This window comes from Pholis gunnellus, assembly GCF_910591455.1.
Source record: "Pholis gunnellus genome assembly, chromosome: 18".
Lineage (NCBI taxonomy): Eukaryota > Metazoa > Chordata > Actinopteri > Perciformes > Pholidae > Pholis > Pholis gunnellus.
Genome location: NC_136545.1, coordinates 17,976,886 through 18,004,788, shown reverse-complemented (window position 1 = coordinate 18,004,788; position 27,903 = coordinate 17,976,886). Strand labels below are relative to the sequence as shown.

At 44.3% G+C, this 27,903-nt stretch overlaps 1 protein-coding gene across 4 annotated transcripts; it reads right to left on the bottom strand.

Moving 5' to 3' along the window:
* On the bottom strand, positions 1-27,732 carry LOC306710954 (electrogenic sodium bicarbonate cotransporter 1-like). Of its 4 annotated transcripts, none has more exons than XM_079179700.1 (26): positions 27,412-27,732; positions 22,987-23,060; positions 21,990-22,157; positions 17,359-17,491; positions 16,117-16,277; positions 15,856-16,023; positions 14,824-14,900; positions 13,823-13,980; positions 13,647-13,734; positions 12,487-12,641; positions 11,692-11,808; positions 11,068-11,242; positions 9,339-9,472; positions 8,083-8,345; positions 7,545-7,597; positions 7,243-7,428; positions 6,469-6,582; positions 5,669-5,830; positions 5,328-5,506; positions 4,651-4,723; positions 3,827-3,895; positions 3,099-3,272; positions 2,833-2,997; positions 2,615-2,708; positions 2,243-2,320; positions 1,992-2,112 (listed from the first exon to the last, which is right to left on the bottom strand). In XM_079179700.1, exons 1-25 carry the CDS (start codon positions 27,426-27,428, stop codon positions 2,277-2,279), a joined length of 3,201 nt encoding a protein of 1,066 aa, XP_079035826.1. In that variant the 5' UTR covers positions 27,429-27,732; the 3' UTR covers positions 1,992-2,112; positions 2,243-2,276. The 4 variants fall into 4 exon arrangements, with proteins under 4 accessions (XP_079035829.1, XP_079035826.1, XP_079035828.1 ...); XM_079179702.1 differs by having other exon boundaries at positions 2,243-2,317; XM_079179701.1 differs by having other exon boundaries at positions 2,070-2,112; positions 2,247-2,320.
* Between the last annotated feature and the right edge of the window lie 171 nt (positions 27,733-27,903).

The following is a 27,903-nucleotide window of genomic DNA, read 5'->3' as shown; positions in this document are numbered from 1 at the left end:
TCATCTGAACGTTTATTGTGCTCATTCAAAACACTACTCAATAAAAAGACTTCTTTCAGAGTAACCGATGGTTATTGAGCACATACGATGGTTTGTATAAAATTGGTTCAAAAATATTATATTAATTGTGGAATCAGAAACAGGAAGTCAAAAAAGTCAAGATATACAGATCATACAACAAAGTGGAAGACCGTGCGGTTTGGGATTTTTGGTTCAAAGCAACTGTAACAGTCTAGCGCTTCACGTCTTGATCATTGATGCGATTGTGAACGCAATAGTTAAAAACCTCATTTGCTCTACAAATCAATTCAGAAGCAGCGCTGATTGTGCGTGTTCCTTTTCTTCAGTATTTCAAGTGATTGAGATGTATTACACATTCACATATGCATTAATATCCTAAAATCAGTTCAAGTTATAGTGTGTACTTCAATAAGCAAACAGAAGCATGATTAAGAAATTTGCATAAGGAAATTTAAGACGTCACACTGTCACTAAATGGAATTTAGATTGCGATACACGACTCAGCTAAAATGTGGATTTTAAAGTGAAGCCGTTTGACGTTTACCCTGTAAAGCTTTAAAGCAGAAGTTCTTCCAGGACTGGAAGTCACAACAATGCATTGCCTCACAGTGATTGTTTGTTGATTTGCATAAAATAATAAAACACACACATTACATAATTTAAAAACAAAAATGTACTCAAGATTGAAAAATGTATCACATTAACACAATTTAAATATGAATTTTATCTCAATAGGCTTTTTAGGGTCGAGTTCACAGTCAGGTGTGTGAGAACATTACAGGCAATTATCTCTTACCCCAACTTCAGTACGTAGAGCATAAAAAAAATAAAATGTTTTTGGGATGAAAAATATAATTCTGGTGGAATTACCCTTAAAAACATGGCAAAAAATCATACGTAACCGTTTCATACTGACAAACAAAAATACAATTTCTTAAGTGTCACAGAGCAAAAAGGAACTCAAAGGAAAGATTCAGAGATCCTATGCAGTGCCAGAGAAAAAAATCAGTGTTTGATCACAAATAATTGCACAACAGACGTTAAATATATAATGCCTGGCACCTACAGAAACACAAGAGGTAGAGCTACATACATCTATACCTCCCTACAACAGGGAGAAGACAGCCGAGTGGATACAGACCACAGAAAGAATATCTTCAAATTTGCACAAATGGGTGATTTATATGGTAAAGCCATACTTTAGGTTCAAACAGCAAATTCATCTGCCGAGAGTTTAAATATAATAAATATAGAAAGGGGGTGGGGGGGGGTATAAGGACAGTTGGACAAAAACTGAAATTCCAGTCTGTATGGTGTTCACCCATTCACTTCCTACACCACTGAAACTCTTGGATGTGTTTTATGAATATGCATCCTAAGCTGGACGCTCGATAAATAATTGATATGCCCACAAATACAAAATTAATGTCCGCTCATGCATGTGCACAGAGGACCTACTGTAGCCCTTTTTTGTTTGCTACAAGTAAAAGAGCATTTTGATGTCGGTACCTCCACACTGTTTTACTCTTTAGATTCCAGGAGTTATGATTTAAACTCCACAAGGAACATTTCAAATAGCTAGACTACTTCATAAAAACAGTACTATACGAAGAGAGAGGCTAGTTTTGTTTGGTGTTATTTGGAATAAATCGATTAATATATTTTATTAGCATACACATTCATAAGGTATTAATGTCCCATAAAAACTGCATGACCTCGAGCAGCCATTTTGTTTTCTGCTGGAACTCAAGAGGATGTAGAATGCAAACGTATCCTGTGTCAGACCTCGTTAAAACTCAGTACCACCAAAGTGTTTCAATTTTAAGACAAATACTTCCAGCCCTTTTGATTTAAATCCTCACACAGGGAATAATAATAATAGTTTTTTTAAAACACTGTTACAATGTGGTACTATAGTACAGAAAAAAAAAAAAAGGATGTTTGCCATCTTGTGCTGGTTCTGCTGCTTCTTTGGATATTTCATTTCACAGATCTGTTTCGGAGCTCTTCCTCCAGAAGAAAGCGTTTTCTTCAGAGTCCCTGCCTATTCGAATCTGAGGCGAACCTTTCGTGTATGAACCTCTTTCAAGACTGCAAGAGGAAGACAGAGAGTAATACAATTGTGGCGCTGTATGAGAACAAAAATCAAAACAGCATGAATTAACTAAGCACTTTGCCTTCACAGAAAGTATGGGGAAGCGAAACACCAGCCTGTACTCACTCACTCGGCCACAGTGGGAGACTCAAAGTAGTGCTCAGCACGACGAATGCGGGTTAAGGAGAGTCTGGGATGGATCTCCTGGGGGGGAGGGAAAGTAAAGAACTTAAAATATATACTTCACAAACACTGAAATGTCCAATGGGTTAGCAGAAGAGATGAGAAAAGGGAAAAGAAGGCAAGTGCTGCAAAGCTGCTTTTAGTAATAGATATTTTTCAAACTGGCAGGTTAGAGCAGCGTTAAAGAGTCAAAAAAAGCAGATTGATCTGTTAAGGTATTACATTTGTTAGCACATGCAAGAAGGCTATAGTTTGAAAGGACAACATCTGCGCATGAAGCCTTTAGAAGCAAAGCAATCCCTGGCTTGTACTCACTAGCCATAGATTTATCACCCAACATGGGCTCCTGCTCCATCATTTCCATAGAGATTTTTATACTGGGTACATTTTCTTTGAAGGGGTAGTCAGACTGTGGGAGGATGGAGGGAGAACATTAACACTTCTGGACTTTAAAAAGGTGAGGAACTACAGGAGACTGTAGACGACCACGTGACAACAATGGATTTTGGTATCCACATTTAAATATCACTTACAAATTCGATTTCGCTGTCTATGCTCCCCTTCTTCTTGCTTTTCTTTTTCTTCTCATCCTCTTTCTTCTTCTTGTCTTTCTCCGGGATGACGTCGTCCAGGTAGCTGAGGTCGTGCTGAGAGAACACGTAGTCCATCGCCTTACGGACGGCAACCAACGCCAGGATCTGCGGACAGAGAAATAGTGCGATTGGCTCTCACGGCCCGGATCGAGCGCTGTGTAATTGCGTTCGGGCTACACATCACCATATTAATGCCATTTCCTCACCATGACGGGGAAGACGATGGCCGCCACGGTAGACTTGAGGACCCAGAGGAGGGCCAAACACAGGCCCTGGATGAAGGTGAAGAGGTGGATGCGTCTCTGGGGGACGTGCCGCAGGTAGATCAGGTCCGGCTGGTGCTTGGCGGGCATCAGGAGCAGCTGCAGCCGGTCCATGAACTGACGCAAAGCAAAAAACACACATACAGGTCGGTCAGGTCACGAGAATGGACAAGCTGCAGTCAGACATTTTTAATATTTGCGCAGTATATGCAAGACGTATCTTCCGTTTTATCATGAGCTCATTAACTGCTTTAATTTGAGTGAGTGACAAGCTTCGACAGACTTTAATGGAAATCATTTGATTTGTTAAGTAACAAGTTAGTCATGCTTTACAATGTAGTAGTTACTTTTTCCAGAAAAAGCATTACATTCAGTGAAAAGAGGACAAACACGCTAGCTAAATCATATTTACATGTTGTGCCTTAGCTGCTAGCTAGCCACCGTTAGCTTTGGTTAGCCTACATTCAGGTAGGTTTGGTTTAGAAATGGAGGCGTGCTTGCTGGCCCTGGAGCTGAGCGAACGCTGACAGAGTAAATGCTTCCCAGCCGTATAGGCCGGCTGCTTGTTGAACCTGTTCTTGTAGTTTGTTAAGAAATGCAATCACCCTTTCAAATCAGTGAAATGTTAATGGGTAGCGGCTAACACTGGTTAACAGGTCAGACTCTCTCACCTGGACACCGTTGAGTGACGCCACACCCATGTAGAGGAACACGCCGTAGAGCACCGGCATGGGAATGAACTGAGGAACACGGAGCGCAGTGAAACAAGTTATTAATATAGAAGATGTGACTGTCTCTAGTTAGGTGAAATACATTCTAAAAGACATGAAAAGTTTAAAGAGATGCTAAAGTTGTTACAGGTAATGAGTGTTTATTGTTAGCATCCTTGCTTGGTTTGAAGAGAGCCCACAAGCAGCTTTTCTTAGGTTATTTTTAGTAGTGTGACAAGGCACTTAGCTGCCCATTAGCGCAGGTTTGGCAACTACTTGCACAGTATTACCCATAGAGCTTTAAAGCAGTACGCTAATGCAGAAATGTGCCAGGCAAACCAGAAGTAGATTCAGCATGACAGATGAAAAGACATTAGAAACAGCACATGTCCCAATTTCTACTAAAACATCTTGCATCTTTCCCAAAGTCACTTTAGTACAATAGATGACTCTGGAAAAGGAAAATGTATTCACAAGATCACAAGTACAATATCCACAATGTCCACAAGAGGGAGTACCAGCCCTAACAATCAGTAACTTCACTCTTTTTTTAGTTTTGTTTGGCAGTTTCATGTGGGAACTGAAACTTGAGAAGGCATTCAGCTGCAAACTGAGCTTAAGTCCGGATGAGCATGCTTATTTCACAAATTACTTCAACTGAGGGAGTCCCTAATGGGATGAATAAAAGACTTGAAATTATTATAAATCAGAGAGTGACTTTGTCCTAAAAGAGGCGGACAGTAATCCTTGTTTTCATGGAAGAATTAAGAAGTTGGAGCACTTACCTTGAGGATAGGGGCCATGAAGACGGAGAGTCCCGTCAGGAGGAACACAAAGATACCGGTGACTCTTTGCTCTCTGGATCAAAAAGAGAGAGCAAAAACACTGAATTAAATCAGTGAACCTTGCAAGCACGAAAGCATAAAAGGCAGTAGATCTGAGCCAGTGAAAAGCAGTTCATACCGTGTTTCTATAATGACAGTTAATCCATAGATCCAAATTCACTATTGCATCTATATTCACATACACGCTGTAAACTTGTCTTTGTACAGAGAATGTCTCAAACTTTGGTTCTCAGGCTTCAGTTTTGAACAGCACTGTACGCACACAATGGAGCTTCACTTCAAACAGAAAGGTTAAGAATATTCATATTACAATTAACCACCTCATTGACTACATCACATGACTACTTTGATGATGTAGTACATAATCGTTCAAAGACTTGCAAAACTGTGCATGACTCAATTTTGTCTTCTGTGTGCATATAAACTTGCTATGGATTGTAACACACAGCATTACGGCCAATTGTCTAAAAATCTCTGCCTTCTAGCCTTCCTGCTAGGATGCTTTTTCACTTGTGAATCCAAAATAAATTAAATTAAGTAACGGTCACTGTCGAAAAGCAATACAATCGAGTTATTCAACGACGTCAACACCGTCTCCAGCAGCTGCGTTGACTCACCTGACACCCAGGAATTTGGGCATCTCCCCGGGGGCTGACGTCTGGGTCTCCATTTTCAGAGAGTCGATGTGGGCGATGGAGATGACGGTGGCAGCCACGTACCACGGCAGGCCCATGAAAGAGCAGATAATCATCAGGATGGCCACCCAGAACAGATCCAAGTGATACCCTGCACCTTTCTGAGAGGAGAGAGGGCACAAGAATGAGATTCTCACAGGAGAACGCTTCTAAAATCCTGGCTACAAACCCTTTATTTTCTGTACAGTTTTACTCTTGAACAATTCATGCATTTTATCCTAGAATTTTCAAACTGAATAAAACTTTTGAGGTGGCGCACCAACCTTGAGTTTGTGCTCCTTCCTGTTGACAATCACGGCAGTGATCTGCTGGTCCATGAATATCAGAATGGTGACCAGCAGAGCGGGGAGCGTGGCTGCCAGGTACACCCACCAAGGGTTCCCTCCAAAGGGAGGAATAAACCAGCCCCTCAGTGGACTCGTGGGCTAGACGGAAAAAAATGAAGAACGGGACTGTTAAAGTGACACCCGACTAGTGTGTCTTCATAGTGAACACAATCATGGGTAACATCTTAAATAGAACAGAAGAAAACAAAACTAATTTCCTGGTGATTACTCCATTACACTTTCGGAGTCTTATCACTGAAGTGAGTGAAGAGATGACTGGTGCATTGTTGCATGACAGAAATCTGTGAATCAAGACTCTGGTTAAACAAAGCTGGCTTTGTACTTGCAACCATACGATCGTCTGTGTTCTCACATCACCTATAATCAAGTTGTTATTTGACTCAGCTGCCCGCTCGTCTACCCCATCATTCCCTTCCTCCGTGTCAAGGCAGGGTGGTCTTAACGCCAACTGAGGAACATTTGAGCGCTGCAATATCCGACACTGAATGTGCCTTAGTTTCATGTAACGCTTACTGGGGAAACTACAAAGACAGCATTATACTTTCAGAGGCTCTCGAGCAGACACGTGGTTCATTATCTGTGTCAGAGGAAACTGCATACGGCTGAAAGGAATTCAGTTATTATTCCAAACACAAAATGAAATGATGGCTAGTTTCTTTTATGGGAATATACGTCCCTTTTCCATTCCAAGTACTTCCTCCAGGTGTAGCATGTACCTTGAATTCACTTGGCACAATGAGCTTCGGAGTGTTCACTCCAACAAAGGCGTCCACGCCGCAGAAGAGCAAGATGGTCAGGATGATCGCAAAGTCACTGATGAGCTTCCTCACCTAGAAGGAGTAAACATTTACAGCAGGTTTGAGTGTGTTTTTGTTTTTCCTGAGGCAGTATGAACTAGCAGCTCAAGTGATGTTATTTTTTGAGTCTGACTAAGACCTACATCCTGTTAAACTACATGTTTAAACATTAACTTGCTGAGTGTGTGCTTTCGTGTGCAGCGAGTGCCATTACAGTACATCTGTGCGTAAACACACTTGCTCACTAACTGGTGTCCAATCCTTTTGAAACCAAATCAACCTGAGCCGAAAAACAATGGAAATGGATAATTATGCAAATAAACATTTTTGGTAGTCAATATTTTTTCTCGCATGCCTCATGTTTGGTCATTTTGTGGGTGAAGTCTTCATTTAAGTACAGCTTCACACCGCTAACACGGCCCTTGACTCTTGGTCTAGTTGATCGTCATATATTTTGGTTATTTACCAGACAAGCGCTGTTAAATTGGAATCAAATCTAAATGAAGTAGCAATCATTTATGGATCTGAGCTGGAGTGTCATGCCTTCTTTGCCTCAAACACCGTTAATAGTGAGAAATCTGACCTTCCCACGTTGATTCGCACGGACACTGGAGCTCGTCGACGAAACTGAGATTTAGGCACAGGGCCGAAACTGAAAGAAAGAAAAGAAAACGGATGGGTGCCGTCACTCACTGTGGTGGGGAAGAAGCGGCTCGTCTTGAACTTCTTCAGAGCCATGGAGCAGGTGTAGGTCCCAAAGAACAAGATGAAGGACATCAGGGTGATGTCAGGTATATAGCCACAGGCCTCTCCGACCAGCTGCCCTCTGAACTCCAGACACTGCTGCTTCGTCAGGGTCGCCCAGGTGGCATTCACTGACTGCAGAGACGAGGACAAAGAGGTTCATTTAAGCAACAATTCAAGGAGAGAAACGGCAAAACATTTTAAATTCTCGAGGCATGCTGCTAAATGTCACAAATTCAAAGGAAACATACCAGATCAGTACGGTTTGAAAGCATGGCGGCATCGAAAAGTTCTGAAGAGTTGCCTAGTAAAGAGAAACAATAATCACCAACATGACAATACTTCCATCACATACAGTGTCACACTTGCTATTTTGCATAAGTGTCAACATCATTCTCCCAAACAATCCTGTCAAATCAGATAGGGCTGTTGAGAAAGTCAACAGTGGTATCTGCAGACCGACTCACACGAGGATCATTTGTTATCTCCACTGTAAACACGGCGGAATGAGCTGAAAAGTTTTTGTTTAACATGCGAGAGGAACGTCACTGCTGCCAAATGGGACCAAAATACGACTCTTCAGCTTTCCCTCTCTGGTATCACTGGTGATACTGAGATTCTGATGGCGCCAAACAATGAGGAGTTTCTCTGCGAAGGATGGTTGGGGTGGCGGTATCAGATACAGCCCATGTTACTGGATCCAGTGAAACCCCTCCTGTAATCCATCTTTAAACGCTGCCATTCCAGCATTTCTCTTAACTCGCTGCGGCAAAACCGAGGTCGACGTACCGGGCATGCAGCTGCAGTCGTAGTGTGTGATGAGGTTGGGGTCGTAAGCGGAGTTAATCAGGTTGTGGTGGGACAGCTTTATCATCTTCTTGAACGCGTCGTAGATGAAGATGAAGCTGATGAGCGCGGAGAAGCCTTCCTCGGTGAAGCGCGTGAAGTACTGCACCAGGAAGCTGGCGTCCGTGGCGACCAGCACCAGACAGAATATAGCCGACCACAGGCCGATCCACAGCCGGAACTCGAGGTAGTCCAGCCCGTTGTCTCTGAGGAGGACAGATTTGGCACGTGAGGGAGTGGTTCATTGTGTACAAGTGTATCCCGACACCCTCACATTTTTATTTCCAAGCAATTATAATTCCTCTGAGAATTCACCGTACTTTCAATCGCCTTCGTCTAACGTGGATTCTGTGAGGTTATGGCTTCATTCAAGCTCTAGAGCCCTTCAAAATAAAACAACGTTGACACTTGCGACCACAGTTGGCAGGCTTTTCTCTATATGGAAACGATGCGCCTGTGCTATACGTATCCAACAGCTGTAGACAAGCCAACAGCTGCCACTGACTCAGCAACCGTTGACTTGAGACATGGAAACAGTCGGGGGGGGCACAGAGGCCACAACATTCTTCCCTCACAGTGTAAAATTAAATGAGTGTGAATTATTAATAATGGAACAGAATCAGGGTGGAGTTTGGTAATGCTAGAAGACTCTCTGTGTGTGTGTGTGTGTGTCTGCCGGGGAGGGAAAGAGAAACCACCTTTAATACCCGTCAGGTATTGTGAAAATACTTCATTTCAGAATGACACAGAATACAATTTCTGTTTTCCCCACCCTAAAAACTGCCATTCCAGGAAGTAATGTCTTTAGTTGAAAGCACTTTATAACACTTTCTCCTGCATCCGTTTTTACAGAAGGGCGTGTGTGTGTGTGGTTATTCAGGACAGGAAGTAGGCGGCAAAAACGCTTAACAATCAGCTGGCAACAGATTTACAGTAAGCTCAAAAATGTTCCAGTCAGTCAGAACAATAAAGCAAAGTTTCCATCCAACTGTAAATTTGAATTATCTATTTGCATTTATTGAATATACAAAAGACGGGGCACAAGGATAACATCTCTGTCAACACACAAACGGTATCCGTCCTTTGGGGATCGACGACAATCTATAAATATCTTGCTTCTCCAACTCCATTTCACCCTTCGCTGATATTATTTAATTTCAAAAAGTGCCTGAATGAGTTGGATCGCCAGCTATACTCACTTGCTGAAGCTGAAGAGGAGTCTTTCAAACACGAGCACCGGGCCCGTGCTGCTGAGGATCGTCAGGGGCTGACCGGCCAGCAGACAGAACACTGTTCCTGTCAGTGCCGTCCCCAGGAAACTTTCCAACACTCCCTGCACACATGGAAACAAAAACAGACCGACTTCACACACACGGACACAGACACACACACACAAACAGCAAGTTTGGCCAAGAAAATGTACAGTAGAGATGAGACGGGGCGTTCATACGCTGAGCATTGCTCCACATTAACAATCGTGGAAAAATACATTGTTCAACAGACGCATTCTTTTTTTCAGTATTTAGCTTACGCAGCTGGAAGCTTTGTTTTCCCTGCACACATTACGCATCTGTAAGGCTGGCCCATCAGGACAGGCCTGTTTAATTCTAGTCGTGTCAGCCGTTCAGACTCAAGCTACGTAGACACAGTAGATGGATGAGTAATCGACAAATTGGCTGCATCTCTGAGGACCTGCGCTGAGAGAGAGGTCAAGTTAGGGCAGGGATTCCCTCTGCTGTGCTCAGAGTGGAGAAGTGGGAGTGACACAGGATTGAGGACATGGTGGGGGGGGGGGGGGGGGTAATGCAGCCATGACGAGGCTATATCGGCTGAGTAATCTGGATCTGTGGATATTTACAGCCCGGCCAAATCCGTGAGGCCGGTGCAATGCAGGACTGCGATGACGCAGCTCCTTGCCACGGGAGCGAGCAAAGCGAGGGACAACCCGGTACGCTCAGCTATCAGGGGCGCCGCGATGGATGCAGCAGTTCATGCCATTTATCCAACTCTCCCACATGCAGCAACAGCAGGTACAACAGATGGATGCAGTATTTGGAGCCCTTGAGCTCCAAATTAGCATGGCTTACCAGATGAAGTGAACTTTTTTTGTTGTTGTTCATCAGTGTGTGTGACTTAACACAGAACAGCTCCGTCACCCCAAAACAGTCAATCACATACCTTTAGGTGTACATAGGATGCATACAGTGCCTTGTGAGCCATTTTCTACCGCTGAGGCGCAATTCTGAGCCTTTACTTCAGAATGTGAACGGATGAAATAACTTGCTGCTTCAATTTAACTCAGTACCTCGTCTTTCTTTTTGTCTCAAGTGTTGTGTTAATATTTGCACATGAAGTACAGAGTACCACTGGCTCTGTGAAAACAGTTACATAATGTCTTCTGTGGCTCGGGAGGGAGTCGTTTCAATAGATGTCAGGGAAGGTCTAACGACAGACACTATCCAGCTGCATTATGGGAAATGTAGGATTGAGCTTGACCTGTACTCGGGACAAAAAGTCAGGATACAAAAGTTCTTTTGTGAGTGCCCCAACTTTATAAAAAGGGGAATACTAATTGCTGGAGTACACCTCTTAATTCATTTTGTATAGGTTATGCCCCATTTTACATTTATATAGAACCACATTGCCTGCATTTGTCGACAACAGAAGTCAAATAAAAAAATAAATAAGGGGTCACCTAGACATACCCAGTCAACTACTGCGGCATTTACGCTCAGTAAGAGTCAGTCCAAACTGGAGTAGTTCTATCTAGGTCAGAGTTCATCTTTTAGGCACCGAGTTAAACGTGTTCAAGGAGAACGGGAGACATGTTTTGTCTGCAGTGAGGAAGCTTCCCTCTGCATGTGCACCACAATATCTCTGCAGACACAAACCTTACTCGTACGTAAAACAAAAAAAAACAACCCTTACCTGCATGTTTTCTGTAGCATCACCAAGTAGGCCTCCAAATGTGATCGCATTGGTGACTGTGCCCAGATAGATGAACAAGATTGTAGACAGAGACTGGATGTGTAGTGCGTCCATGAAGTCGCTGGCAAAGAATGGCAGCTTCCTCTTGACATCCAGGACAAGACCTCCACAAAACCTTAAAGTAGAGGGCGAGCCATTCCAGTTAGTGGGTGCAAGATTGTTTCATAGCACAACTTGGTTTACTTCAGCTATAGGCAGTAAATTACACATCATGTGCATGACGGGAACATCTTAGTCATAGTTTACAAAGAAAGGAAAACCTGTTCCAAATGAAGGAAAAAATAAATGTTGCGCAATAGTGAAGCACTACAACTGCTGTTTAGTCATGTGTGGGATATTTCCTCATTGGAAACTTATTTCCAAGTTATGACTTTTACTTAACGACGCATATCCTCGCTGACAACATGTCATCGAGATTATAATCGGGGAAACGGCCTCGTGTACAAGGATCGCGTAGTAACCTGATGGTATGAAAATCATGGCAACGTTCCACTGCGATTGAGATTTTGTCTTTACTCAACTATCCACGTTGATTTCATTTTGAGAGAGTGAAATCTTAATTACTTTCTCGTGCGCTGAAGCTCCTCTCCGACCTCGTGTCCTCCTCCCCCTCCATGTCCATCATCATGGGGAGTGTCGCCGTTCATCTGAGGCGCCTCTAATCCGACATACATGTTCTTCCTTTAAAAAAAAAAAAACAGGACAACAAATGGTCACATTCTGCAAACCTTCAATACACTCAAAGCATTCCGTCAGTTCACACAAACAAAAAAAAATACTGTAACAACAGTATTTAGGGTGTTATGTTAATATGTATCTTATGAAACTTTAATGTAAAACATTTTCCTTTCAGCAGTAACTAAGTAATATAGCACGTTATTAATACAATATCGACCACCACTGGATTTGTAATGAACCTCAAAGAACTTGAGGTTCTGTGCTTCGATTACCCGCGATGAGATTATATAACTTTTGGAAAGTAGAAATAAAAATGTCCTTCTCATGAATAAAAAGCTTGCTACACTTACTGCTGCAGCTGTACTTGGTCTGGTATGACAAGTAGCTTACGGTGGCTAATGTTAGCTGAAAGGTTTGCAAACCTTATGGAAATATTGTTGCATTTGTTAATAATTGTAATTGTATTATAAGTCCATTCTCTGACTTTCAGACTCTCCTACACTTGCATTCCACATCTTCCAATAATTATTTTTTATATAACCTTGATCAAAGTAAAAGCAAATGAGGTGATGTGTGGACGTTTTTTTCACGGCCTCATATCACGCAATAGATAGATTTGTAATAGATTTATGTGCAGGGACTTCATTCATTTAGGATCAGGTCTTGGGGATTAGAGCGGACCTCTTGTCTGAGGAGGGCAGAGACTTGGGGGGCTCTATCCTGATGTTCGGGTCCCACTCTCCGGGGGGCAGGACGATGACCTCGTCCAGGAACTCCTCGATACCAGCCAGCAGGTCCTGCCTGTTCTTCGCTTTATAGGCAATATCATGGAACACCTGTCAGCAACCAAACACAACCAACCTGTTAGCGATCAGCCAATCCAAAAAACATAAAGTGTCATTAAATTATTCACACGGAGCTTGAGAGGAAGAAAAAAAAATACAAAATGTGCGACTACGATGGCTCACTGTTCCAGTAATCAAAAGAGAGTAAGCCGTGTTCTTCAGAGTGCAGCATGTCATTGAAATGCAAATATAACATTGACAGCCACTACGAACTCTTTCACAGTAGAAACAATTAGTCATAGTCCGTGTGCACCCCGGGAGGTAGAGAGAACTACAGGGCTGACGACTCCAAAAACACAAACATCTGATAAGCTTGTGACACCGCCGTCACGGGGGAGAGAGGGTAAAGTTTAACTTGAGGAAATCCTGGAAAAACACTTCCTATTCTACCGCGTCGACATGTGAGATATGCTGGGAAGAGAGGAGGCCTGTGGGAATTTGCGGGCAAGGTGCTCTCAGGGTTAAGAGCGTCATGAGTTGTCTGTTAACATTCCTGACAACATGGAGGGGTTAAGTCAGGAGATACGAAGCAGACAGAGCTCAGCACATTTTTGGAAAAGTCTGTATTCTATGGGTTGTATTGCGCTTATTCTGCAGACACCCAAACAAAATGGGTCTGCCACAACTTCAACGCACTGCTTAACAATAGAAGTAGTTCACTGCCAACAGGACTGGCAAACTGCTGTGATGATTAATACGGCAATATCCAGAGAGTGGAGAGATTTGAAAAGTACTGTAGGAGGAGTAATCATACTTTTCCTCTAATTATTTATTGGTTTATTTGGTAAGGACAGCGCACATTCTGGTGGCACCGCCGTGAAGTTTGTGGTTTTGAGTGAATGAGTCGAAAACTATTGGACGTCGTGAAATTTGGTGGAGACATTCATGTTCCCCACAGGTTCTGATCTAATCAACTTTAAAAAAAAGTGTATAAAGAATGAATGTTAACAGTACAAGTACAGTGAGAAATATCCAATTTGCATCATAGTAAAGTACCTCATCTGACATCAGGGTGGCCATGGCTCTTCCAATTTCATGATAGGACTTGGCTTTACCTTTGGGGCCCAGCAGGACAAAGAGAAATCTAAGCAACAAGAAAATGGGGCGTTAGGGAAAGTCAAGATTATTCGGTCATGACGGCAATAAAAATGTGCGGCTGTCGTGCGCTCTACCTCGTGGGCACGGGGACCTCGGTCAGAGACCCCAGCATGACGGCATGCTGCAGACGAACAAACGCCACGAAGGGAGTTTCCAGGAAGTCTACCTCTCCAATCAGCACGTTGGACGCCTCGGCATCGCGGGGCAGTTTTTTCATGAACTTATTCTTCAGCTGGACAACAGAGAGAGCAGGGCAGAGAAAGGAAAAAAAGAGGGCATCGTGACAAAGAACGCAGGTTATTCGTGGCAAGATACGGACATGAGAGGGAGATCGTTCACACGAACACTCCATCTGTCACATGCAGTACAATCAAAGACGGACGTGGCACTTTAAATAATTGTAGCGATTAAAAAGCGATTGCAAGAATACTGGTGTTGTGATTTTACTGGCACAGGTAACGCCCGCCCTTTCCTAGAATTATGTGCTGAGCGGCAGCTTGACTTTATGCCACATAATGAACAGTGTAGGAAATTGTACACAGTGTTACACAAAACTGACATGCAAAGTACACAAAGAACATACACACATAGGTTGAGGATGAAAGAAAAACTCTGTTGCAGGGAAATGATTAACTGCAGCCGTGGGGTTGTGGCAAATGTGGACATGCTCACTGTTGCTGGAGCGTAAATCCAGCTGTTAAGAGTTCAACTGGGCCTTCTGGCCATGTGCAGTGTATCTAGAGACCACACAGCCAAATCATTACTCGGTCATGAGTCACAGCAGTGAGAGAAACTGCATGTGTGGACGACAGAAACTCACAGGACACAAAGAGGGGAGACAGTGGGCTGTTGTTGCACAGAGCAGACAGAGAGCCAGCGGTCTTATCTATCAGAATGTGAGGCTCACAAGCTCATGCACACACACCCACACACACACACACACACACCCACACAGCCCAAACACATGACCCTGCATAGTGCTGCTTTGTGAATGGAGACCTTAAGTATTGTTGTTGCATAATAGTTGCACATCTCAGCACAACAATACAAAACAAAAGAGACACAAACAGATTACCTGATCCTTCTCTGGTTTGTCAGAGAAGTCACTCAGGCTGTTGGAGGTGAGGTTTCTGTGGGCAGTAGTGGGGCTACCTGCAGAGAGGTGAGACACCGTTTGGGGATCAAAACAAATAAAAGAAAGAGGCCGGGTGAGACTGCACAGCTTTTCACAGGAGACATTTTTGGCAAGAGGAGGAAGACGAGACCCAGAAAAAAAAAAAAAAAAAAAAAAAAAAAAAAAAAAAAAAGGCACAGGGAAAGTACATGAAGAGAGACAGAAAAGTCAGGACCTAGCTAAATGCGGCGAAGCTTAAGCTTTAGGACTAATGCCAGATGGTCATTCATTCAGGCGCTCCAGGGAGAGCAGAGCCGCCTGCTTCTGCGCATCAGCAGCAACGAGCTTAGGCAACTATTGGCAAATGACTGAGGATGTAAACTTTGGAACTCCGTGTGATACGGTCCACTTACCGACGACGTTAAGAGAACAGAGTCAACGGCATTTTAGCTTTTTCTTGCTAAATAAATATTGAGTTAAGTACATTGTGAGTCAACGAGTGGGGCTATTCCATCTCCGTGAGTCTCTACACTGATCTGCTGAAGTTTGTCGCCCTGAATAAAGACACATCCAGCTTCATGCACTGAAGGAGAGCTCAGCTGGGGATCTCTAGTTTTACATGTTGCTGTCAGCACGAGCGCCGTGACCTCACTTACAGAGGTATCCCATGCTGGAGCTCCTAGTGACCTCACATGGGCCCTCTGGGTGCTGGAGGTTTAAACAAGGCACAGGGTGCTCAACTGGGTTGCGTGCTATATTACCCCAGAAGCAGGAAGTCGGAGACGGCACAGTCCCAAAGATGATGGACAAAAAAAGGAAAGGAAAACAAGGTTGGGAAGGAAAAGCAGAGAAAAGACAAGAAGGAAAAGATTAGGAAAATAAATACCGACAACAGCAGTTAGTGTAAGATTTCACATCACAAATGAGAAAGAGAACAAAGGTGGAATTGATTGGGTTAAGAGGGATAAGACAACAGGGCAGGGGGGGCATTACCATTCTCCTGGTGGTTAAACAGCCTACTTGCACTGGAAACACTCTTGCCGATGTCAGCAAGGGAGCGCAGGTTGGACTTCTTGGTCTGGTGGCGATGCTTCCTCAGCAGCGTGTACGTGACCTTCTCCTTCAGATCCGCCTTCAACTGACCCGCCTCGGTGATCAGCTCTGTTAGAGTGGACATGTTGAGGATCAACATGAGGTCACGCTCAGATTCTTCAACATACATGATTTATTTTTATTTAAGTGTGCCTCACTTACCGACAACCTGCGGCAGCGTGGAGGCCTCCAGGTCCAGCATGATGGTGCCCTTCTCGATGCACGTTTTGAGCTCCATCAAGCTGTGCAAGGACAGCGTGGCCACATGGGGCTTACTCCAGCGCTCTCCGCCCTCCTCCACCTTCTCCTCAAACTTGATCCATCTGAACAGTGGAGGACAGAAGACAAGTGTTGAGATGTATTCACAGTAGTGTTCGACCTCGCCAGGTGTTCTAATACAACCCATTATACACAAACTGAAAGTAAAGGTCACTGCACATCATAAATAAATAAAAAAAGTACACAACTGCGACTTTGTTTATGAACTAGTACGGTTGACATAAAAATAGGAGACAAGATGGGCTCTCTTTTCTTTACTAAACAACCCCGTGGTGTTTTGAATCGGTCACACAAGAATAGGAGACGCAGCAAAGCGTAGAAATACAAAATAAAATCACTAGACTTGAGAAAATACATGGCATGCTGGGACGGCGACAGGCGTTTGTACCCCACATGACTTAAATGTGAGACTTTAAATGAGCTTCGCCTCGAAGGTAGGACTAAGGACAAAGATTCTTTTTAATAATGATACCTCGCATGTCAGCACTACAAAAGAGCCATTCTCCTGAGGCCTGAGGATGGGGTTTCCTCTGGGGATAGAGTGTCCCTCTGGCTTTGGTCCACACGCTTTAAACCAGCCGTCTTACTAGGAAAGGAGCCCGGCCACGGAGACACCGTCGACCCAAAGGACTTCATTTATCTTCCCCTTTCAGGCAACTCCCTGCTTTCCCTTCCCAAAAATATTGCACGATTGGGGCTTTGTGAGCCTTTCTGCAGCATTTCTGTGTATTCTTCAGATCCAAAACCTTTTTCTTCCTCAATCACTTTCAAGAAAAGTGACTTCACAGGACTATGTTAAAGGGAAACAAGTAACAGTATCCACTTTTCGATGCCAAAATGTCATGAGCTCCAGAGCCAACTGTAACATTACTTCTTGTTCTGGCCATGTGGGAGTTTCTGCCTCTTCCTGCTCTCACAGGGGCAGGTACTACAGATCTCATTCAGATAACAGCAGACTGGGAGTTCACTGGAGTTCAGCCTATTTCCCTACACATACAAAACACGATTATTCATAAGCGATTGTGAAGCAGGATATTTGTGACTACACTGCCCATGGCTGTAAATTCTGGGGGGTTGACAGGAGCCACGGAATGGCTTAGAAGACATTTCGACTCAGCGGCTCACCTGGCCGTCTCCTTCCACTCCATCTCCTGCCCGTCCACGGCCAGTAGTTCGTCCAGCTCGGTGAAGAGCTGAGGCGGCGGGGGACCATCGTCCTCCTCTCCCAGGATGAACCTGATCCTCTCGGCTGGAGAAACTGCGGGGGAGGAGGAGGCAAGTTAGGAACCAGCAAACAGGTCCGTCCTGACTTTTTTTTTTATGTCCAAGAAACGCAAACTATGGCCACAGAATCCAGCCCCTCAAGGCATGATTACAAATGATGTAGCAAGTATCAAGCACCTTCAAAAAGTGGCTGTGCCATAGTCAGATACAAATAATAACATCTTTAAACTGTTGTTGATGAAGTCACTCCCTGATGATCGATTTGCTCAGAAACATATCTGCCGGAATCAAACAAAAGATGAACACAAACTAAAACTGAGCAGATAAGATTTATTTTAGCTTCACGCTGCTATTGTTCTCATCACACTTTAGTTTAATGTCCTCTGAAAAGAAGTGCCTGGAAGTCAAATACTCGCCCAGTATAGCTCACTGGCAGACTAACAGCAATGAATTGTGTAGTCCCAAGGAATTATATCTTCAACAATGATCAACTCGTTGGGAAAACCAAGGTCCATGGAAACCATGTTCTGCTGAAATCTAAATATATTCACTATTTGATTAAATGATCTGAGTCATGAGTCTGTAAATAAAAAGAAGAAGGTGTGTTTTGAGCAAACAGGGATGTAAAGTTTTAAAAGGAAGTGCATGCATGTCTGTAGAGAAGTTAATACAAATGTTTTATTTCTAAACAGCCTCTCTACAGAGCATGACAGGCACCTCTTGACCAACTTTAACCCGGAAAGAAAGCACAGGAATTTAAGCAAGAAGGAAATACTTGATAACACACACGCACTAGGGAGGAACTTTCCTTTTTACTTCCTTCTGAGAAGGTGTGCTAAGACATGTGTCAAAACAAAACCTGACTTGATTGATCATTTACAGTAAATGCGTATCCTCCCCGTCAGACGTTCTAGACACAAAGCGGTCGCTATAAAGTCTCAATTATGCAATGCTGTGTATCCTGTATATAAAGGGTTGTATATTGTAGGAAGAACTGTGTATTGTTCTTCTTGAAAGTTGTATAAAGTGATAAAAAAGTAGACGTTAAAGTGGTAAATCACAAGAGGCTATTTATGCAGCTTTCTCTCTAACTACTGGCACCATTCAGGAGTCCACAGGTGGATACCTCGACAACGTAACAGTGCCTGTAACCTTTTAATCCTCGCCCAGCATTACCAAGCTTAACTTAGGATGGTTGTTTTTAAAATAGTACAGTTGGAAACTCCTGCACTGTAGCGTGGAAGTCCAACGTTAAGCTACACGAAGGTCAAGATCAATGTCTTGGAAACGCTGGAAACGGCGTCTCCTCATCTTGTACGTCCGCGTTATTGTGTGAAGCACACCGACGTCATCCACCGACAGCCCAAAACACAAAACACAAGAGATCTTTCAGTCGTCCACATGGCCACGGGGCCTTTTCTGCCATCTGGCCGACTTACAGCGGTGGCCTTTTGACGAGACACTTAGCAACGCCACACGGTGTACACAACACCGCTCACCTCTTTAAGTCTCACAACTGGTGTTATCAATGAAAACCAAGCCTTTGTTGCGGTTACACACAACCTTTAAGTGGACAGCTCCACGGGCTTTTGCCAGAGTCAACAGGATTATGGGGATTTAGATGGAGGGCCAAACAGCAGGAAACAAATCCAACAAGCGGAGGGCTCCGTATGCAGCGTCCAGCAGTGTGTATGGGGTTGACTCTACAGGAGAAAAAATGTTTATCACAACGGTGGCTCGAGCCTCATCATACAGCACAGTCTGCCCTCTCACTCAACCATACACGACTGTTTACACTTCAGATCTTCTGCAGAGATACAGTTGGATGAGAAAGAAGCCGGAGTCAGTCTGTCTGTCTGTCTGTCTGTCTGTCTGTCTGTTAAGGGGGCACTTATAGTGAACCTCGGCTCAGTTCAAAACCCGCGTCTGTGTTTGGTTCCACTTCTGTCTCCGCCTGCCAGTCTGATTCTATGGATGAACCATCAACACCGGTCGCATTTATAATGAAAGCTGCCATGTTTGAACCATACACAAATATGAAATGCTACAGGGTAGACTGCGGTCATTCATTTAAGACCACATACATTTAGGAAATGGTCTTTTAAAAAGGAACAGGCTAGATCTGTAACGGTGACTGCTGCTGACATTTACGTCAGCACAAAATTCTTACCACTGCTGTTCTGACTTTTACGACGTAAACTCGTAACCCTTAAATTAAGCTGCGAATAGTTGTGAAGTGGTTCTGAACTGTCTACCGGTCTGACTGGTTCTCCGTCACCTTATATGAAGATATTTGTAATAATTGGAAAAGCACCATTCCATTGCAGTGGTTTTCGCACGACTCACGGAAGTAATCAGATCGGGCTACGACATTCTAGACTGAGATTAATGTGAGCAACACTCTTGTCATATCATGGCTCCTCCGCGAGGTGTAACGACGGAGGATTACAGCGACAGAGCAGCTGGCAGCGCGAGAGGATTACTCGAGTGCTCGCCTGCTGTGCGAAGTTGAGTCTGTGAACGGGGCGCCGGCGTGATCGAGAGCGTCGGTGGGTGAACACATTCGAGGTGCACGCTAAACGGTTCCATGCTGAGGCCTCTGCATCCTGTTTGTGAGAAGAAAAAAAAAAAAAAAACACAAGACCTATACGTGCAACTGAATAAATGCTGAGTTGAACAATCGTGTCACAACACCAGACTGTAACAGCTGCTGTATAAGAAAACAGAAACCGGTGCAAATTCCTCATGACAGCCCCGATGACGAATGTAAAGCCTCATCTCCTAAATACATCTAAGCAACCAGTTCTCCCCGAGGGTCGTTTTTCTCCCACAACTGCTGCAGCCAAGCAATTGCACACAAGAGATTCTTTCTCTGCGTCTCTTCCACTCAGCCACTTGTCCTCGGTTCGCCCAAAAAACTATTTCGGCATGCATTTCTGTGCACTCGTGTTATCCGCTGCTGTACCAGTTCCCCCTTCTCTAAAAACTGCAAAAAGTCACCGTAGGGATTATTTTCTGCGCTTCCACAGAAAGAGCCTGTTGCATAACCGGGAGCTTGTCCGCACAAGTTGCTAGAAAAGCTAAAAAGCTTCCTTATGGTGTCTTTGAACACCACGTGTGAAGCATCTGCTGTGGTTGTGATGCCACTTTACCATATTTTATCCATTTCAGATGAGGTCTGTCACAATAACTAATATATGGATTTATCATACAACATATGGACATGATCGCAATCATTTTTGTACAAGTCAGGGAGTCTATTTTATTTATGTAGGTTTTATTTATTTAAGATATTTTAAGCCTTTTTCAACATTCAAAATCCAATGTCTGAACTCACTTAAGAATTAAAAAGTGAATTTCTCATTTTAAAAAGGGTGTACTTGCACGTCAAGTCCAACAAAATGAGTTCTCGTGACAGGCCTTTATCATTATAATTACCAGCGCAAACTCTTGATTCGCATTTGTACACCTTCGTTCAGGTATGTGCTTCTGCCGCCGTCGTCGTCCGCACATGCCCCCGCAAATCCCTGCCTTTCCCCTCCATCTCAAGAACACTTCTAGAGACCTTAATGGTTACCTCCACCCGCAGTAAAGCAGAGAGCAAACACTCTCCCACAATGCCAGTTTCCAGGCTGGGCCATTTGAAGGTGAATTGCAGCGTTGTGATAATTGTACGTCTTGCAAAAGGCTTTTAACCTGATTGTAAATGTTGCCGACTTATTTAATTACCCACCCATAAGGTCTGTGTGGCGGCACGGAGCATTCATCGAGGCTTACAGATAAAACGGAGATCCCCGTACAATTATATGGCTCATTTGCTGAAAGTTCAATGCTTTCCCATCTCTGTAACCATGTTTATATAGAAATAAAACATCTCCTTCTATCCAAAGACCCGTTGGAGATTATAATTCCTCCTGTTCTAGAAAGCGATCTTGGGATTAATGGTTGTATCTTAAGCCTGTATGCAAGGAGAGACATCCGGTGTGTTGTCCTACAGCAGAAGGAAGACTCCTGAGACCGACGACAAAAATAAATGTCCATTTAGCATTCATTTAATGCTTTTGGGACATTTCACCAGTTCAGTTCACCGTTATTTGATAATGCGATCCCTACTTGTTCCACCTATTAATGTGGTTGTATTAGGATCACTTGCAATCAAGCTTGTGCAACATTGGAATTTTTTTTATTCTTCTACTTCTTTGTTCCTCATAGACCTGATTTGTTTTTATCTTCGGAGAATCCCCTCTTCCAAATCCCACAAAGGACAGTGTTAATCGGCATTTAAACCGACCCTGTGTCATTTTCAGATTAGTACTCGACGTGTCATCAGTCCCGCGTTCTACTAATTCTGTTGAAGACGTTTCTTCTTTCTCTTTTTTGCTTTCTTGACGGCCACCCTGACCAACCTCCTTTAACCCAGCTGGCATCTGCAGAGTGCTGCTGGACCGCACCCAACACCTCGAGAGGGTTATGACCATTACTAAATGTGGCTTATAATCTGCACACTGGGGATTACTTTCATCAGAACTCACTGAGCGGTTTGAGGATGTTTGCAGTGGACTCGTCTGTGTAGTCGCCGTCCGACTTGTATCCTTGCTCAGCTCGTTCCCGCTTCTCCTTGTGGCTGGACTTGCGTCTGTGGCGTCTCCTCCGGTGGTAGCTCTTGGGGACATGCACGCCAATGTACACAGTGTGGTGACCTGCCACAATAGAGAGGGAATGCAGGTCAGATTACACTCACAATCACAAGGAAATCACAGTGGTGTGAAATGTTTTCTTATCACAAGGCTACTCTGACGCTTTATTTTTTTTGGGGCTTGTGCTGAGGGTTGTTGCTCATTTCTCAATCAGGAAGAGATACAGTCAAATTGTGAAATCAAATAAATGCCAACTACTTCCTACACAGCAGCTCATACAGGAAATGATGACCTTGTTCCTCCCGGAAGTAATCAGAGAAACATCCAGAGAGGGAAAGAGACAACTGTTACAGATAAACTGACAAGTCAACCGTGCATTCCATAAAAATGCGTCTAGTCGTGTTTTAATGACATCTTTCCCCAGCATCACGTGGTCGGTCTTGCTTTCCTCGCAGAAGCCAAAAGACCACCTGAGGCGCACACTAAACAACGCACTTCCGCCACATTCCCATGCAGAGGAAGCGACAGGATCTTGCAACTACAACTGCACGAACACAAAACGGCTTGACATGGTGCCAAAAAAAAACCATGACGTGGTTCTCTTTGTGTGCACCCTTAAGTCAACGTCTGAGTAAATGCCCGTGGGCGTCTCATAAATTCTCATGTGGCTTCAGCCGACAGCCAGCGCTGGACGGGATCAGAGCACTTGAGGAAACATCTTCCTGTTCAGGAATGTCAAGCGAAAGTGGACGTTTTTCATCTTAAAATGTCGTATTCTGTGCCGGTACAACGGGGACAACTACAGTTTTTCGCCTGCACAGTTCTGTACACAGTATGTGTGGAAAGACACGGACGACCTGTCTGACAGCTAGATATTCATCACTGATCTTACCTTCCACTTCCCCTTCATCGCAGACATGTTTGACAAAGGAAGCTCCGCGGTCCAAGACGGCCTCGTCCTCCACTCTACAAGGCAAACAAAAGAAACGTTATTCTATATGGATCACCACTCAGGACGGCATGTAAATACACAAGTCAAACTAAACATTCTGCCACAATTCGTTCTTCAGCATCATCGAAACACTGAAATACACTTAAAGACAATGATAACCAAATATGTATTCATTTTAAAAACTGTTCATGCAGCTTTATTTTCAACCCTCAGGCCTTTTATGGCCAAGAGTCAAATTTGGGTTTGCGTGAAACACAATCCTGACGAGCCATTTCTCTCTTGTTTTGCACCCATCAACCTTTAAATGTGGAAACAAAGAGACCCCACGTTACAGTGAGAGCAACATCAACATCACTGCACTCAAGTCATTTTTTATATTTTGGATGTTTTGAATCAATGAATAACACGGCTTCATGGTCAGTTAACCTGGCAAGCTTTAAAGTGCATCAGCATTTGTGACGCTGTGGTAATCACATATGAACAAAATATCACCTTCCCATTTACCCACAATGCTGCACACAACATGAGGAGGATGTGCACGTTTTTCCTCTTTTTTTTCGTCAGTGAGTTGATGTGTAAATTTAAAACTGCACGGCACTTTTATCACAGTAAGACTACGCCGCATAGTGCCAGTCATACCGGACCTTACGGTGCACACGGGAGGCCAGAGACCTCTTCTTAGGATACTTGACTTTGACCATCAATCGTAAACCTTCCTGGAAGGAAGGAAGGAAGGAAGGTGGCTCCTCCAGTCGGGCACAGTGCGGACTCTTCCAGGTAATGAAAGGTGGTTTAAGCAAACCCCAACCTCAGGATACACCTTTTGCCAAAACCGCTACAGAGGGCAACAACTACAAAAAAGTTAAACAACGGAGGCCCATTTATCATTGCGCATTGAGGCCTCATCTCAAATGAGCCAATCTATTCCTTCAAACCGTTCAGGGACTCCATACGCGTGTCAGCGGCAAATTAGGAACTCATCTGCTGTGGCTAATCTGACCAACTGCGTTATGAAAACAGTTTTGTTAAACAACAGAAAATAAAATGTCAGATGTGCATCAAGCATGTCAATAAACATGTGAACAGTTTCCTCTGAGGAAAACCCATCTGGGATGATAGAATGGGAGCAGTGTACATCAGCCGCTAAATAAACAAAGTCAGGAAGGATGCAACTTGTTCCTCCGAGTGCACCGCGAGCTCTTCTGGATTCCCCCTGTGGATATGGTATCTGTCCTTGAGAGAGACACAAGCAGAACGCTGATAGCAGACGTAATGTTGATCCACCAGCTCCCGAGATCAAACAAGTGATGAAGAGGAGGGGCGGCCTCTGTGCCAAGTTTACAAGCTGTGCTAGTAGTGATTGGCCTCTGCAGCCTCCTTTTGTGGCCCATTGTTGCTTACAAAAAAAAAAAAAAAAGAAGAGGTCAAGTTGCCACACGGCATCGCGTAGAGAGCGCCAACGCTATCGCTTAGCTTCAGATTTCTGCACATGTTCTGTTCAGATTGTGCTCTTCTCCCCCCCCCCCCCCCCCCCGGGACAGAGCGCACAGAAAATACCACCAGCTTCTGGGAGATACTTTTGTCACTCTGTGTGAAGAACTCCTACTAAAAGTCTAAAATACACATTTGTCATTTTATATGTAGGGCCGTTTATAAATCTAGTTTTGGTGCGAGTTGCCTAGTTTTGGAGATGTCGCCCGTAGAGAAGTCTGCCTTCTGTACAACATGTCAGCTTGTGGTGCTCAAAAGGACAAAATACAACTTTTAAAAACTCAATTAAAAAAACTCAACAGCAATGTCTCTTTTCAGGAATAATCACCTGGTTACTCAAGATAATTCACAGATCTTGTTGTGAGCAGCTTCATGTAGGAACTATTTTCTTTCAACGATACCCAAAACTGCTCACAACAAGGTCTCTACGATATCTCTCCAAAACAATCTGGAATGGAAAAAAATAGTGCTATAGGTAGGAGGAAAAATATGCATTTGGGATCAACTGTTCCTTTAACCAGTTATCTTAATACAGCCTTATAATTAAGAATGTAGTCAGTAAACAGACATTAATAACTATAAAAACAAACTGCTGGAGCTACTCTAATTTGTTCTTCACATACACGGGATCTTTCCAGGAACACAGCTCGGTGCAGCATTTACATCTGCAACAGGTAGTCGGCGGTGGTGTGTGTGTGTGCGTGTGTGTGCGTGCGAGCACGGAGGAGGGGTCATGTAACACAGTGAAAACCGTTGGCCACACAGGAGAGCAAAAAGGAAGCTCATGTTGCAGGTTTACTGCGAGCTTTAGCCCACGGAGCCACGTTAATCACTCCACGCCGAGGCCTCAGACAGGCAGACCCTCATGATGAGAAACATACCACAGGTGGCGCGCAGACACACAGGATGCAGGAGAAGATTACTATTTTGAATTGAGAGCTGAATCCAACACACCGGGTGTGTTAAGTGGAACGAAATGTAGGAGAAAGAAGGAGGCGATGTCGGGAGCTTTGAGGGGAAGAAACTTAAATCTGCTGCTCATCAGCATTCGTCAGTGGAGTCTAAATGACTTAATATCAAAGTTAAAAACTCAGGTGGCAGAAAGCAAAACGGAGACCAAACGTCTTGTGTTTGTGTTTGCAAAACCACAACGCAGATAAAGAGCCTGCGTCTCCTCATTCACGACGTAAACAGGAAATCTTCTTTTTCATTTCCTGCTATGACTTCCTCTGCCTGCTCAGTAAATAAAATAAAGAGGGCTGGGGCAACCGGCTGCATTGATCTCGCAACTTCTCACTCCGCTGCCGCTCTCGGTGACCTCATGGAGGCTGGATAAACCTGTCGGTGCGTGAGGAGCCGGGGATCAGCTGCTCGGGATCAAGGATCATCCCCATCTCTTTACAGAGTGACGCACCCAATCCCCACTGGCCAGGTTCACCAGCAGGGTGGGTGGCCCCAGCACAGCCAGTGCACTTGAGGAAAGCACACATACACACACACACACACACACACACACCGTTGTTACAGCCAATAGGTGAGCGATCACTTAGTGATTTCTGATTTCAGGTCTGCAACCAATAACAATTTTCCTGAGCTTCTTTGTCTATCTTCCCAAGAGGTCTTTAGTGTGGTTCTGTCCAACCAACAAACCAAAACTGTGGAACATTTATTAAAAGAAAGAAAGAAATCTCTACATTGGAGAAGCTGCGATGAGTTTATGGAATATTAAAATAAAGGATGTGGCGGTAGTTTATAGATTCACAAATCCATAAACTCTCAGTGAGTAGAGGTGACAAAGGACACGTCTGCACACACCTGTGCTCAGGTGATCGTGGACATAATTGAACTGTCGTTCACTCCCTGCTTCTCAGGTCTGTCTGGACTTTTGGAATTTCCAGTAAGCAACACTTGAAGGGACGAGGAAAAGGACACAGAGCATCAGTCAGCGGAGCACAAAAGAGCATTCACTGCCGCGGGTGAGGCCAGGAGGAAGAGTCACGGAACAAATGGATGGAACAAAGTAAAGAGAACATTTCTTCCATTGCAAAAGATTTCACAATCTGAATAATTGACACAGAACAATGAGGAATCCTCATGTGTTGGTCACAGTGTCTGCACCCACACACACACACATCTGTTGTTGTCTTGGTTTCACTTCTTGCTACTCATTTAGTAACACTTAAGAGTAAATATTCTGGGGGGGGGGGGGGAAATCAGGCTGATACTGTACGGCTCCCTCACACTGCTGCAGGTGAGGTTCACCGAAAGAAAAAGGTTCCCGCAGAACCGTGTCTTCATTTGTCGCGTCATTGCGCAACGTGGACACACAGACACACGCGCTGGCCCCGCGCCGAAAGCAGATTTCTCAGGGGTGTCAGCTCATGGACCACATGGTATGTGAGGCGCGCGCGCGCACACATACGCAGCTTTAATCATAAAAGTTGCACCGGAGACAACTCTCCGCCACTTGGCCCGCGCTCCCCGCGTCTCTCTAATTGAGAGCGACGTGGTTCTTAGCAGCATAGATTAGGCCAACAGGTTCACGGCCGCAGCGGTGCGGGAACAGTGGCTTATCCAGCCATGGGGTGTAACTAGTCTCATTGAAAATAATGTAACTCAAGTTGCACAATCGAAAGCACATTGACGTTTTACTAGAGTTGTGGCAGCTGTGGCTAACTAAAGCCAGATGAGCCACAGACAGATTTACGCACAGGATCACACAATGACTATGGGACATATTAGCTGGTGAATCATACTCACCTGGTACCGAATCTACACGTTCACACCTGGCCAGGAAATGCCCTGAACGACGCCTATGGACTGAAACGGTAAAGTTCCCCACGCAGTCAGATGTAACAAAGAGCAAACACTTACTTCTTCTCGGAACTCATGGTGGCGAACTTCGCCTTTAAAGCCGACCAGTCTGGGCGTTATTGGAGTAGCTCTTGGGAGTCAGCGTTGGAAAATCTTCACCTACTCTAGACGTCGCGCTTTTCACGTGGATAAAAAAAGAAAAAGTAAGAAATAAGTCGAGGAGCGCGGCGCTATCTCGCTGGAATGATTCCTCCGACTCTACAAATCGAGTTAAACTTGTAACAAACGCTCCTCATGTCGCGCGGGACCTGTTCAGGTCGTGTCCAGGTGTCATCTCAGAGAGAGAGAGAGAAGCTCGTGTTGTTGTCTCGCTGCTTCTGGAAAGCGTGCGGAGAGACTCTGTGAGCGCAGCGTGTCTGTTTCCATATTTAAAGTGGCATCCCTCCTCCTGCCGTGACGACACCGGGGGGGGGGTCAGCTAGTTGCTCTGCGTGGCGCACCGAACATTCACAATCAATGTCTCCATTATTTACTTTGTATCTAATGGAGGCG

Excerpts from the sequence above, each read along its gene's own strand:
- LOC306710954 (XM_079179703.1), bottom strand. Across the intron at positions 11,809-12,486 it reads CTGCCCTCCTCAGACAAGAG|GAAGAACATGTATGTCGGAT; the intron begins GTCCGCTCTAAT and ends TTTTTTTTAAAG. Across the intron at positions 9,473-11,067 it reads ATGCTACAGAAAACATGCAG|GGAGTGTTGGAAAGTTTCCT; the intron begins GTAAGGGTTGTT and ends CCATGTGTGCAG.